General features: G+C 46.9%; 1 protein-coding gene across 1 annotated transcript; it reads left to right on the top strand.

The window, feature by feature from the left end:
- Window positions 1-291: 291 nt before the first annotated feature.
- LOC311350092 (NLR family CARD domain-containing protein 3-like) lies at window positions 292-10036 on the top strand (the record flags this gene model as incomplete). The annotated part of the gene is made up of 6 exons (XM_084470126.1): window positions 292-538; window positions 661-2458; window positions 3070-3243; window positions 3729-3902; window positions 4499-4545; window positions 9351-10036. The coding sequence occupies 6 exons, from the start codon at window positions 292-294 to the stop codon at window positions 9905-9907; spliced, it is 2997 nt and encodes a 998-aa protein (XP_084326252.1). The 3' UTR covers window positions 9908-10036.
- Between the last annotated feature and the right edge of the window lie 2825 nt (window positions 10037-12861).

Below are 12861 nucleotides of genomic sequence, written 5' to 3' on the forward strand. Positions count from 1 at the left end.
GTGTGTGTGTGTGTGTGTGTGTGTGTGTGTGCGCGTGCGTGCTCCACAGACACCAGAGGAGGTCAAAGGTTCCCAGTGGTCCGTCTGTACAGCAGCAACACACAGAGTTGAAGGTGTGTAAATGTACAACACTGAGTTCAGTCATGAATGACATGTGAACAACATCTCTCCTGGAGCTAACAGTCTCCAGGCTTCCCTCTTCAGACCAGCAGGACGTGAATCCAGGACAGACGCTTCTGATGTCCTCAGTTAGTTACATTAAAGCATTAAAACACAGTAAAGTTCTCATTGATGTTTGTTCTGTTCCAGCGGATCAAGGAGAACGCACACGCTTTTCTAGACAAGGAGGTGGAGAAGCTCTGGAGGGTTCTCTTCCCAGATTACCCACAATGCTCAGAGAGCCAGAGGGAGGAGGGGGAGGAGGAGATGGATGGTGAGGAAGAGGAGCAGAGGAGGCGCGCCAGAGAGGGAGTGGAAGACATCACACTGCTCTGCATGAAGCAGTTGAAGCTGGAGGAGCTGGCTGACACACTGAGGAGTAAGATACTCTTATTTTGAAAACAGATTTAGATTTATGATCATTATTTTTAAACAGGGCACTAAGAGTAAAAAAGCCGGAGTACTAATTTGATACATCAATTATTTTGTTTTCTAATGTAGAAAGTGTTGCTGCTGAGTGCCAACATAAGATCAAGTCTCATCTGAAGGAGAAGACCCAGTGTGTGTTTGAGGGAATCGCTAAAGCAGGAGAGTCAAGACCTCTGAATGAGATCTACACAGAGCTCTACATCACAGAGGGAGGCAGTGGAGAGGTCAACAAGGAACATGAGGTCAGACTGATTGAAACAGCTTCCAGGAAACCAGCCAGAGAGGAAACACCAATCAGATGTGAAGACATCTTTAAACCCTTACCAGGAAAGGATCAACCAATCAGGACAATAATGACAACTGGAGTGGCCGGCATTGGTAAAACCATCTTAACACACAAGTTCACTCTGGACTGGGCTGAAGGCAAAACCAACCACGACATACACTTCATATTTCCCCTCACTTTCAGAGAGCTGAATTTACTGAGAGAAAAAAAGTTTAGCGTGGTGGAACTTCTTCATCACTTCTTTATTGAGACCAAAAAAACAGGAATCTGCAGATACGACCGGTTCCAAGTTGTCTTCATCTTGGATGGTCTGGATGAGTGTCGACTTCCTCTGGACTTCCAGAACAACCCGATCTGTACTGATGTCACAGAGTCCACCTCGGTGGACATGCTGCTGACAAACCTCATCAGGGGCGACCTGCTTCCCTCTGCTCGCATCTGGATAACCACACGCCCTGCGGCAGCCAATCAGATCCCTGCTGAGTGTGTTGACATGGTGACAGAGGTGAGAGGGTTCACTGACCCACAGAAGGAGGTGTACTTCAGGAAGAGATTCAGAGACGAGAAGCTGGCCAGCAAAATCATCTTCCACGTCAAGAACTCACGAAGCCTCTACATCATGTGTCACATCCCAGTCTTCTGTTGGATCACGGCTAGAGTTCTGGAGGACTTATTCAAATTAACCCGGGGAAAGGAAGTTATGCCCAAGACTGTGACTCAAATGTACATCCACTTCCTGAGGGTTCAGTACATACAGGGGGACATGAAGTATCATGGGAGAGCTGATACAGATTCACACTGTAGTTCAGAGTGCAGGAAGATCATTGTTTCTCTGGGAAAACTGGCTTTTAACCAGCTGGAGAAAGGAAACCTGATCTTCTATGAGGCAGACCTGTCAGAGTGTGGCATCGATATCAGAGCAGCCTCAGAGTACACAGGAGTGTTCACCCAGATCTTTAAAGAGGAGTGTGGGCTGTACCAGGACAGGGTGTTTTGCTTTGTCCATCTGAGCATCCAGGAGTTTCTGGCTGCCCTTTATGTCTTGCTGTCCTTCATCGACACTGGTGTCAATCTGCTCTCAGAAGATCAACCATCCAGGTGGTCTACTCTTATTAGAAAGAAATCTGATCTCCTCTACCAGAGTGCTGTGGACAAGGCCTTACAGAGTGAGAACGGACACCTGGACTTATTCCTCCGCTTCCTCCTGGGCCTCTCTCTGAAGACCAATCAGAGTCTCCTACGAGGTCTGCTGAGAGAGACAGGAATTAGCTCACAGACCAATCAGAATACAGTGTCTTACATCAAGAAGAGGATAAAGGGAGATCTCTCTCCAGAGAGAAGCATCAATCTGTTCCACTGCCTAAATGAGCTTAACGACCGTTCTCTACTGGAGGAGATCCAACAGTACCTGACATCAGGAAGTCTCTCTGGAGAATCTCTCTCTCCTGCTCAGTGGTCAGCTGTGGTCTTCATCTTACTGTCATCAGAAGAGGAGCTGGATGTGTTTGACCTGATGAAATACTCTGCTTCAGAGGAGGGTCTTCTGAGGCTGCTGCCAGTGGTCAAAGCCTCCAAAACATCTCTCTAGGTTCACCAATAACCTGTATTACAATAGACAACACAATACACACAGTACTACAATATAAAAGTTATATCAACATACAAAACATCTCTGTAGTTTAACTTATAACATGTTTTACAAAATATATAACACTAGAATATAAGTTGTAATAATATACAAACCATCTCTGTAGGTTCATTAATAACATGTACTACAATACACAACACAAGTTAAAGGTTACAATAATATACAAAACATTTCTGTATATGTTCTAAGACCTTGTATTACAACACATGCAACACAATAATACTAGAATAATATAAACATCTACAATACATGTCTGTTGGTCCAGGCGTAACAAATATACTCACTTATACAAGTATACAGAGACATAATTATATGATACAAAGATATTTACTTTGTTTAAAGGTGACATATTATACCACCAGGTGTGAGTGTGATTTTGTGAGAGCCGTTTAAAAAAAAAAAAAGGGTAATCACACTCACACCTGGTGGTATAATATGTCACCTTTAAATGAAAGCTGAACTGACATGTATTCAACCTACTTCATGTTAATAGTCATATAATTTCTGAAGAGTTACGTGTTCCTGTCTGTTTTTGTTTTGTTTAAAGGCTGACTGGCTGCCATCTGTCAGAGAGATGCTGTGAAGCTCTGGCCTCAGTTCTCAGCTCCAACTCCTCTAGTCTGAGAGAGCTGGACCTGAGTACCAATGATCTGCAGGATTCAGGAGTGAAGCTGCTCTCTGCTGGACTGAGGAGTCCACACTGTACACTGCAAACTCTCAGGTCAGTTTTAGTCAATGTGCAAAAACAATTAAACTAATTGTTGTATGAAATGTATTAATAATTATAATGTCAGTTTTACATAATGTGCAAACAGTTACGCCACAATGTTCCATATCAGAAGACATTTGATCGATTTCAAGTCGCCATTTTTGTTGATATAATGAGACTTATGTTATATTATTCAGTTATTCAGTGTGTAAATGATTGTTGAAGTTAAAGTTCTTCGTTACATTTTTGGATTTTTGGGAAATTATTTTGGACGTTCTGACCATAGACTGAATAGGTGTTCACTCTCGCCAATACATTTACACTGGTCTGTTCCCTGTTATCAAGACATTTTTACACAATGGTTCAGCATGTGTTGAACGTGTGTGTGTGTGTGTGTGTGTGTGTGTGTGTGTGTGTGTGTGTGTGTGTGTGTGTGTGTGTGTGTGTGTGTGTGTGTGTGTGTGTGTGTGTGTGTGTGTGTGTGTGTGTGTGTGTAGGTTGTCTGGCTGCCTGGTCACACAGGAAGGCTGTTTTTCTCTGGCCTCAGCTCTGAGCTCCAACCCCTCCCATCTGAGAGAGCTGGACCTGAGCTACAATCACCCAGGAGACTATGGAGCTGCGCTGCTCTCTGCTGGACTGGAGGATCCACACTGGAGACTGGACACTCTCAGGTATGGAGAGGACAGCTCACCACTCAGGGACAATGTCTCCTACAAGGATCAGTGGAACATGTTACTGTTATATAACTAGATAATGTGCTCTCATTTAGAAACAACAGTTATGTTAATATTTCAGTTTTTGAAGATGGCATGCTGCTCTCTCTTTGTTAACATGTGAATAATGTTTCCCTGTCTAAAGACAACATGCTGCTCTCTCTTTGTTAACATGTGAATAATGTTTCCCTGTCTAAAGACAACATGCTGTTCTCTCTTTGTTAACATGTGAATAATGTTTCCCTGTCTAAAGACAACATGCTGCTCTCTCTTTGTTAACATGTGAATAATGTTTCCCTGTCTAAAGACAACATGCTGCTCTCTCTTTGTTAACATGTGAATAATGTTTCACTGTCTAAAGACAACATGCTGCTCTCTCTTTGTTAACATGTGAATAATGTTTCCCTGTCTAAAGACAACATGCTGCTCTCTCTTTGTTAACATGTGAATAATGTTTCCCTGTCTAAAGACAACATGCTGCTCTCTCTTTGTTAACATGTGAATAATGTTTCCCTGTCTAAAGACAACATGCTGCTCTCTCTTTGTCTCCCCAGTGTGGAGCATGGTGGAGAGTGGAGGATGAAACCAGCTCCACAGAGATGTAAGTGTCTGTTTAGTTTGATTCATCTCAACACACACTAACTATAGAGATGGAAAGTCCATCCACACAGCAGGAGGTGACGTTGGTTCAGTCAAATCATCCTGGGAATGAAGATGATGGTGGACATCACCTTCATCAAACTGTTGATGTTTAATAATTATATTCTACAATAATCTATATTTCGTTCTCGTTTGATATTTGCTTCCTAGTGAATGTTACGCAGCATTAAGAAATATTAACCGTGAGTGGCCAGCCGTACGAGGGCTGAAACGTGTGCGAGTTTGACCCCCGTGTGCAGGGTTCTAAATTAACTTTTTTGATTACCAGCCAATTGGGCTGGTAACTTTCTAAAGTTACCAGCCAATCAGAATTTCCACTAGCCAAATTTTTTGTTGATATTTGTTGTTGATATTCTCAATGTCATCCCCTGCCTCCTTCCCCTTCTCGCCCCCAGACGTCTGTCCAACCAACCACCGCCGCGTTTAGTTTAACGCGGTGGTTCTCAAACTTTTTCGGTCATCCCCCACTTTGGACAAGGGGGGATTTTCAAGCCCCACCTGCCCCCATCGCCCCAACACAATGCTAATGAAATACGCCAAGCTTAACATTTCCAAATTTATTGAAGTAACATCAAGTTACATCATGTTGTATCTAAATTCTAACTAAATAACATCAAATAACATCAAGTTCAAAGATAGAGAAAATAAAAGTGCAGCTGAGAAAAAAGAGCGAGACTTCTCCGGTGCTGGATCTGATGCCTATTCAGGAGCGGAGGAGTCAACTAAAACCGTCCACAGTGGATGATGTGCTTTTTTGCACGGCAATCTAAAGCACCACACCAAACATCACTGGTGTAATTCCCCGGCGTTCCATCTTATGTGTCTGATTTTCCTTTTGGTGCGGGTCGGGCGTCGGTATCAATTTATAGCGGGTCTGGTCGGGTGCGGAATGTAATTTGCGCTACTGTCGGAACACGGGTCGGATGTGGTTTTAAGTTTTGCGGGTAAGGACGGGTGCGGGTTTGCAAATAAGAGGCGTGCAGGACTCTGCTCTGCTCATCTCTCTCCACTCCGCTCTGCCTCTGGCTCACACACACTCTGCCCCGGCCCCGCTCTTCCACCACTCGCCTCACTTTTTTAAATCCCCTTCAGCGCAAAACATGCATTTGCAACATCTTGCTCCGACTGTTTTTGACTGACTCATTTTAAAATGTTTAGCTACCCTGGCCTACACCCAAATTTAGGATTGAGTTGCAATCGGCAAGGCAGGTTAACGAGCACAGCGACGCGGCGCCCCCGATATAGAACGACCAGTTGGAGCGCGGCGACGGCACCTATTTTATTGCATGAACAAATATTGATATATATCTTATATCGACATTCTGCTTGAAAACAGGAGATATGACTTTTGGCCCATATCGCCCAGCCCTACTGTCAAGCTTTCGCTCCTACCATAAGAAACATGGAGTTTTCAGTGACACTTCCTCCCGTTTGTCGCGCCCCACCTGCACGTCTCTATTCCCCACCAGTGGGGCGCGCCCCACACAACATCACGTAGCATCACCACAGTGCTCATGGGAAATGTAGTCAGTACTGCCCAGGGAGCGAGAACAGTACGACAATTCACCATGACGTCACAATTGGTTCTTCCGGGTGGCAAAAGCCGAAGCGTTCTCCGATGGCACCACTAGTAAACAAACCCTTCCATGTCATTTGACCAGGGCAGAGCGATCCAGAAAACAGAGTCAATGGCTTGAATGAATGATTTTCTTCTTGCGGGGTGCTACAGGACGTCTCATTAATATATATAAATATAACTTATATTATATTAATATTGTTTACGTCATCGTTTCAACTCCAGATCAACAATGGTTTTATCTATGTAACTATGTTCACAGTAGCCGGCTGGATGGCTTCAGGTCAGTGGCAGCCGCTCGCGTTCTGCCACCCGGAAGTGTCCTTACGGCTATTGTTTACTAACATTCTGAAGTGTCCTTACGGCTATTGTTTACTAACATTCTGAAGTGTCCTTACGGCTATTGTTTACTAACATTCTGAAGTGTCCTTACGGCTATTGTTTACTAACATTCTGAAGTGTCCTTACGGCTATTGTTTACTAACATTCTGAAGTGTCCTTACGGCTATTGTTTACAAACATTCTGAAGTGTCCTTACGGCTATTGTTTACTAACATTTTGAAGTGTCCTTACGGCTATTGTTTACTAACATTTTGAAGTGTCCTTACGGCTATTGTTTACTAACATTCTGAAGTGTCCTTACGGCTATTGTTTACAAACATTCTGAAATGCCGTGTAGAGTGGCTCTGAGATTGCCTCATGCATCACCGGCCAAACTGGCGTAAAGTAAGTTTTTATGAACACCCGCCAAAATGATTTTTAACCCGATATGATTTGTAGCTCCGATGCTACGTGTGAGGGCCGCCCAGCGAGGACCCCCCCCCCCCCCCCCCCCCCATCCCATTTAGTAGATCTAAGGCCCAGACAGGACCAGTGCTTTAGTAGATCTAAGGCCCGGACAGGACCAGTGCTTTAGTAGATCTAAGGCCCAGACAGGACCAGTGCTTTAGTAGATCTAAGGCCCAGACAGGACCAGTGCTTTAGTAGATCTAAGGCCCAGACAGGACCAGTGCTTTAGTAGATCTAAGGCCCAGACAGGACCAGTGCTTTAGTAGATCTAAGGCCCAGACAGGACCAGTGCTTTAGTAGATCTAAGGCCCAGACAGGACCAGTGCTTTAGTAGATCTAAGGCCCAGACAGGACCAGTGCTTTAGTAGATCTAAGGCCCAGACAGGACGCCCCGAGTGCTTTTCATTCAGGGAAACACAAGGAAGGTCTTACATTGTTTAGGAGATAAGGTAGGATATAATAATAACGACAATATCCGATGCCCCGCCCACAATCAGGACGGCGGCGGGAACAAGCAGCCTGTAGGGAACAGAGAGCGGAGGACTGTTAAGGGCTGGTTATGGTCCCACGTTCACGCAACGCAAGGGGGTGACGGACCCCTTACGTCTTTGCGGACCCTCCTTGCGTCCACCGCGAGGGCCTGACGTGCGCCTCCCAAAAATTGTAACCTTCCGTCGAGGCGACGCAGCCGCAAGGGCTGTGATTGGTCCGCTCACTAAAACCCGACGCAGGACCAGAAAGGTTCAGGACTGCGTGGAAGCGTCTGCGGGGTCGTTGCGTCGACGTGGAACCATAAAGAGCCCTTTAGTCTGCCCTATAATAACGGAACAGCCCCTCATAGTGTCGCAGTACGGTATACCGATACTGAAACCGTGTCACAATAGCCGCCATTTAAACGCTACCATACCGCATGTTATTAGTAGTGCTACTCTAACAGTGAGTGTGTTAAAGGGGACATATTATGAAAACAACACTTTTCCTGGGATTTGGGCTGTTGTTTTGGGTCTCTGGTGCTGCCACACACATACAAACTTTGAAATAAGTCTGTACATGCTTTTTTGAGTGAGATATGCATTTCTGAAAGTACCCCGCCTACAGTTACTAAACGAGCGAGTCAGTTTCAGCGCCCCCTCCTACACAGGAGGGGGGGGGGGGGTACATTTGCATATTACCACCCACTTCCCCAACCCCCTCCAATCAGAGCATAGATACGATTTTGTGGACCTGGACCAGCGGACGAGCGCTGGGCGGAGATGTTCGTGCATTTCAGAAGCAGGGAGATTCCATACAGAAATAGATGTGACCGCCTGGCAGGGAGAAGCTCCCCCGCCGGAGCTCCCGGACTGCCGCCAGAACTCCGGCGGCAGTCCGGCAGCCCCGCTCCGGGAGTACGGCGGGGGAGCTTCGGCGGCAGTCCGGCAGCTCAGCTCCGGGAGCACAATCCCTTTCTCCTCCATGTCGCGGTTCAATCCGGACTTCAGAGAGTCAAAGCCAAAGTCCCTTTCCCCCAATTCTTCTGAACCATGGCCGAGATAACCCCCACTACGAGTCTTTACTTGTTGTGGAAGGACCAGAGACGTCAGACGCAGTCTTTATGATTCATAATATCATCAGAGGCGCACATAGCTTTTGGCCCTGATATTAGATATATTATATAGATACCTATATATTATATAATGTATTATTATTATTATTATATTATATAGATATAGAGCTCAGGGAGTCCGCAAACGGCAACAATCACTTCTCCTCCATGCTGTGGTTCACTCTGACAGCTGATTGGTCAATGGGCAGCAGCTCATTTGCATGAAGGCTACAGACACCAGAAACAGCACATTGTGAAGGGACTGAAACAGAGGGGAATAGCGGTAGGAGAGATTTTGTTTCCCAGAAGCTATTTCCAGCAAACAGCTTCAAAAACATGTTTTCCTGAACTCATATGCTATGTTTACTTGTTGAGAAAACACCATAATATGTCCTCTTTAAGACCTCGTTCCTATGAGTTGCTTGGATGTGCGACCGCGGGACTGTGTGTGTGTGTGTGTGTGTGTGTGTGTGTGTGTGTGTGTGTGTGTGTGTGTGTGTGTGTGTGTGTGTGTGTGTGTGTGTGTGTGTGTGTGTGTGTGTGTGTGTGTGTGTGTGTGTGTGTGTGTGCGTGCGTGCGTGTAGTGCTTTGCGGTTATCAGTTATTATTTTCTCTCATATGGACGCTAGCTTTCCTTTGAGAACCGGAGGCCTTTCTGCCAGTTACTCTATGAACCGACCGCACGTCCTCTTAGTCTCTCTCTCTCTTATTTCATTCACCGAACATCGAGTGGAGGATATCTATGAAAGAACGGTCAACACTGAACGATGGTAACGGTGTCTTGTTCTCCCCTCAGATGCCTGTGAACTCACACTGGACCCAAACACAGCCCACAGACGACTCTCTCTGTCTGAGGACAACAGAAAGGTGACGAAAGCTAAAGAGCTGCAGCCGTATCCTGATCACCCAGAGAGGTTTGACCGCTGGGTCCAGGTGTTGGGAAGAGAGGGTCTGACTGGTCGCTGTTACTGGGAGGTAGAGAGGGAAGGAGGTGTTGATGTAGGAGTGACATACAGAGGAATCATAAGGAGAGGAGATGGTGATGACAGCAACTTTGGAGGGAACAACAAGTCCTGGTTTCTTTATTGTTTTGATGACCGTTACTCTGCCAAGCACAACAATATAAGAACAGCCATCCATCTCCCCCCCCCTGGCTCTAACAGAGTAGGAGTGTATCTGGACCGGCCTGCTGGCACTCTGTCCTTCTACAGAGTGTCCCCAGGTGGAGGAGGGTCCTCAGACACACTGACACACATCCACACCTTCAGGACCTCCTTCACCCAGGAGGACCTCCTCCCTGGGTTTGGGTTTACGAAGTCTGGTATCTCAGTCTCTCTGAGTCAGTTGTATTGACACACACACACACACACACACACACACACACACACACACACACACACACACACACACACACACACACACACACACACACACACACACACACACACACACACTTTTTTTTAACTCAAAAACTTTTTTTATGCAATAGGGAATTCATTATCCTCAATATCATATCTTTGGCTTCCTCTACAGTTATTAAAAGTATTATGCATTGAGCTTCCTCTACAGTGAGAAAGATGAATTGTTCAGATGAGGAGAGTTTGATGATGAAAGCTATTTTAAAAAGGTGTGTTTTCAGTGATGCTCAATAAATCGCTCAGTTATCAGTAATTATTACATTTCTATCTTTAGTGATCGCCCTATTGGTAAATTCTGTATGATGTAATATGTCGTTTTTTAAACAAATAAAATAAAGTTGGTGCTATAACCGAGTATGGCCACTAGATGGTAGTGTTTCTACTTTATTCTAATTGTATGAATCGGAGCGGAGGGGGGCCGGGGGGCCGGGGGGGGGGGGCCCTTGACCCCCTCCTGCTAAACGTTTGGGCCGCCTGATAACGTTAACCTGATAACGGCCGCCATACGTTACTTGTCTGTCTGTCAACGTCCAGATGAGCTTGAGCCGGTCCACTGTGACCCGCTCTGGTTCACCCCCCAGGTCCACCACAAAGCTCTTAGCTCCGCCTCCAGGACGCGGGAGGGTCCACCGTATGGGGGCTGTGAGGGAGTCCCATGGCTGTGGCGGCGGATGAAGACGTGTCTGGCCCACAGCAGGTCCTTGGGCACGTAGGACCGGGGAGCGCAGTGGCGAGATGTCGGAATGGGGACCAAGGCCCCAGCGACGCCCCGGGACCCCGCCTGATGAGAGTCGGCCGACCAGGGGGACGCGGCCTCTGGGAGGAACTCCCCCGGAGCTGGCAGTGGCTGGCCCTACACCAGCTCGGCGGAGGAGGTCTGGAGGTCCTCCTTGGGAGCAGAGCGAAGACCAAGCGTGACCCACGGGAGGCGGTCGGCCCAGCTGCTGTCCGTAAGGCTGCAGGGGGGAGGCCCGCGGGCCGTTGGAGCGGCGCACGATGCCCAGGCGTTCCGTGGTGGTGAACTCCCCCCTGGCCCCTCACCAGCTTTGCGGAGTCGAGGCGCCGAGCGTAGACTGGAGGGCCGACGGTGGTGATGTGGTGCTCCACGCCGTGCTTAGCCACCGCCGACCAGAACGTGGGTGTGGTGAGGACAGGGAACTCGGCCGGTGAGCGCTGATACGGATCCCCTGTGGCGAAGGTGTGTGACAGGCAGAGCCCCCCCACCCCTCCAAGCGTGCAGGGGTATGTAGCAAAGGCCTCAGCATCCATCAGGCGGCAGTTCGTAACATCCACTAGCAACCTGAAGGCACAGAGGAAGCGCGGGGCCACAGCACACAGGGGCCACAGGACACAGGGGCCAGGGGCCACAGCACACAGGGGCCACAGCACACAGGGGCCACAGCACACAGGGGCCAGGGGCCACAGTCAGAGGATTCAGGAGCAGCGGTTCAGTCCCGACGTGCGAGGCTGGTTCTTCAGCCAAAGAGTCGTAGCCGGTTGGAGCTCCCTCCCTGAGACTGTGATCATGAGTGATGGTATGAACTGGTTCAAGTCAAGAGTGGACGGCTTGTGGCGTTAGCAGCAGTACGAGGCACCGTGATTCACCGTTAAGTTGTTGTATACAGTTAAGACCGCAAACAACGGTCATCGCCACTCCATATTCCCTATATATGGTGTCAAGGTGTCAAGGTACACCGTCAGTACTCCGTCAGTACGGTCAGTACACCGTCAGTACGGTCAGTACACTGTCAGTACTCCGTCAGTACACCGTCAGTACGGTCAGTACACTGTCAGTACTCCGTCAGGGTCTTCTATTGGTTTCTATCAGGGTCTTCTATTGGTTTCTATCAGGGTCTTCTATTGGTTTCTATCAGGGTCTTCTATTGGTTTCTATCAGGGTCTTCTATTGGTTTCTATCAGGGTCTTCTATTGGTGTCTATCAGGGTCTTCTATTGGTGTCTATCAGGGTCTTCTATTGGTTTCTATCAGGGTCTTCTATTGGTTTATATCAGGGCCTTCTATTGGTTTCTATCAGGGTCTTCTATTGGTTTCTATCAGGGTCTTCTATTGGTTTCTATCAGGGTCTTCTATTGGTTTCTATCAGGGTCTTCTATTGGTTTCTATCAGGGTCTTCTATTGGTGTCTATCAGGGTCTTCTATTGGTGTCTATCAGGGTCTTCTATTGGTTTCTATCAGGGTCTTCTATTGGTTTATATCAGGGCCTTCTATTGGTTTCTATCAGGGTCTTCTATTGGTTTCTATCAGGGTCTTCTATTGGTTTCTATCAGGGTCTTCTATTGGTTTCTATCAGGGTCTTCTATTGGTTTCTATCAGGGCCTTCTATTGGTTTCTATTGGTTTCTATCAGGGTCTTCTATTGGTTTCTATCAGGGTCTTCTATTGGTTTCTATCAGGGTCTTCTATTGGTTTCTATCAGGGATTCTATCAGAACGTACAGCATTAGGCGACTTCATGTGCTTCATATAAAACCGTTCAAAATACATCAGAGCAGAAACAAAAGTCTAAGAAATAGAGATTACAATAAATCAAGAGATATGATGACTTTTGAAAATGCCTCCCTGGTGCTTCATAATATTAATTTAGAATGAAGTTTTAAACATTTTAATATGATTGATGTGATGTTTTACATAGTAATGTCTTCCCCGTTGGTACGTAATCATTAATGTCTTCATATAGTTGAGGATATTTGTTGTGGAGTTCCCTTATCTTTAATCATCTATTTAACCCGCTCCCAGCAGCCAATCAGGGGGAGGTTGGGGGTTATGGGTAATGGTGGGTGAAAGGGGTGGGATTGAACCCGCTCCCAGCAGCCAATCAGGGGGAGGTTGGGGGTTATGGGTAATGGTGGGTTAAGGGGGGGTCGGGGGGG

This window comes from Micromesistius poutassou, assembly GCF_964030765.1.
Source record: "Micromesistius poutassou genome assembly, chromosome: 7".
NCBI lineage: Eukaryota > Metazoa > Chordata > Actinopteri > Gadiformes > Gadidae > Micromesistius > Micromesistius poutassou.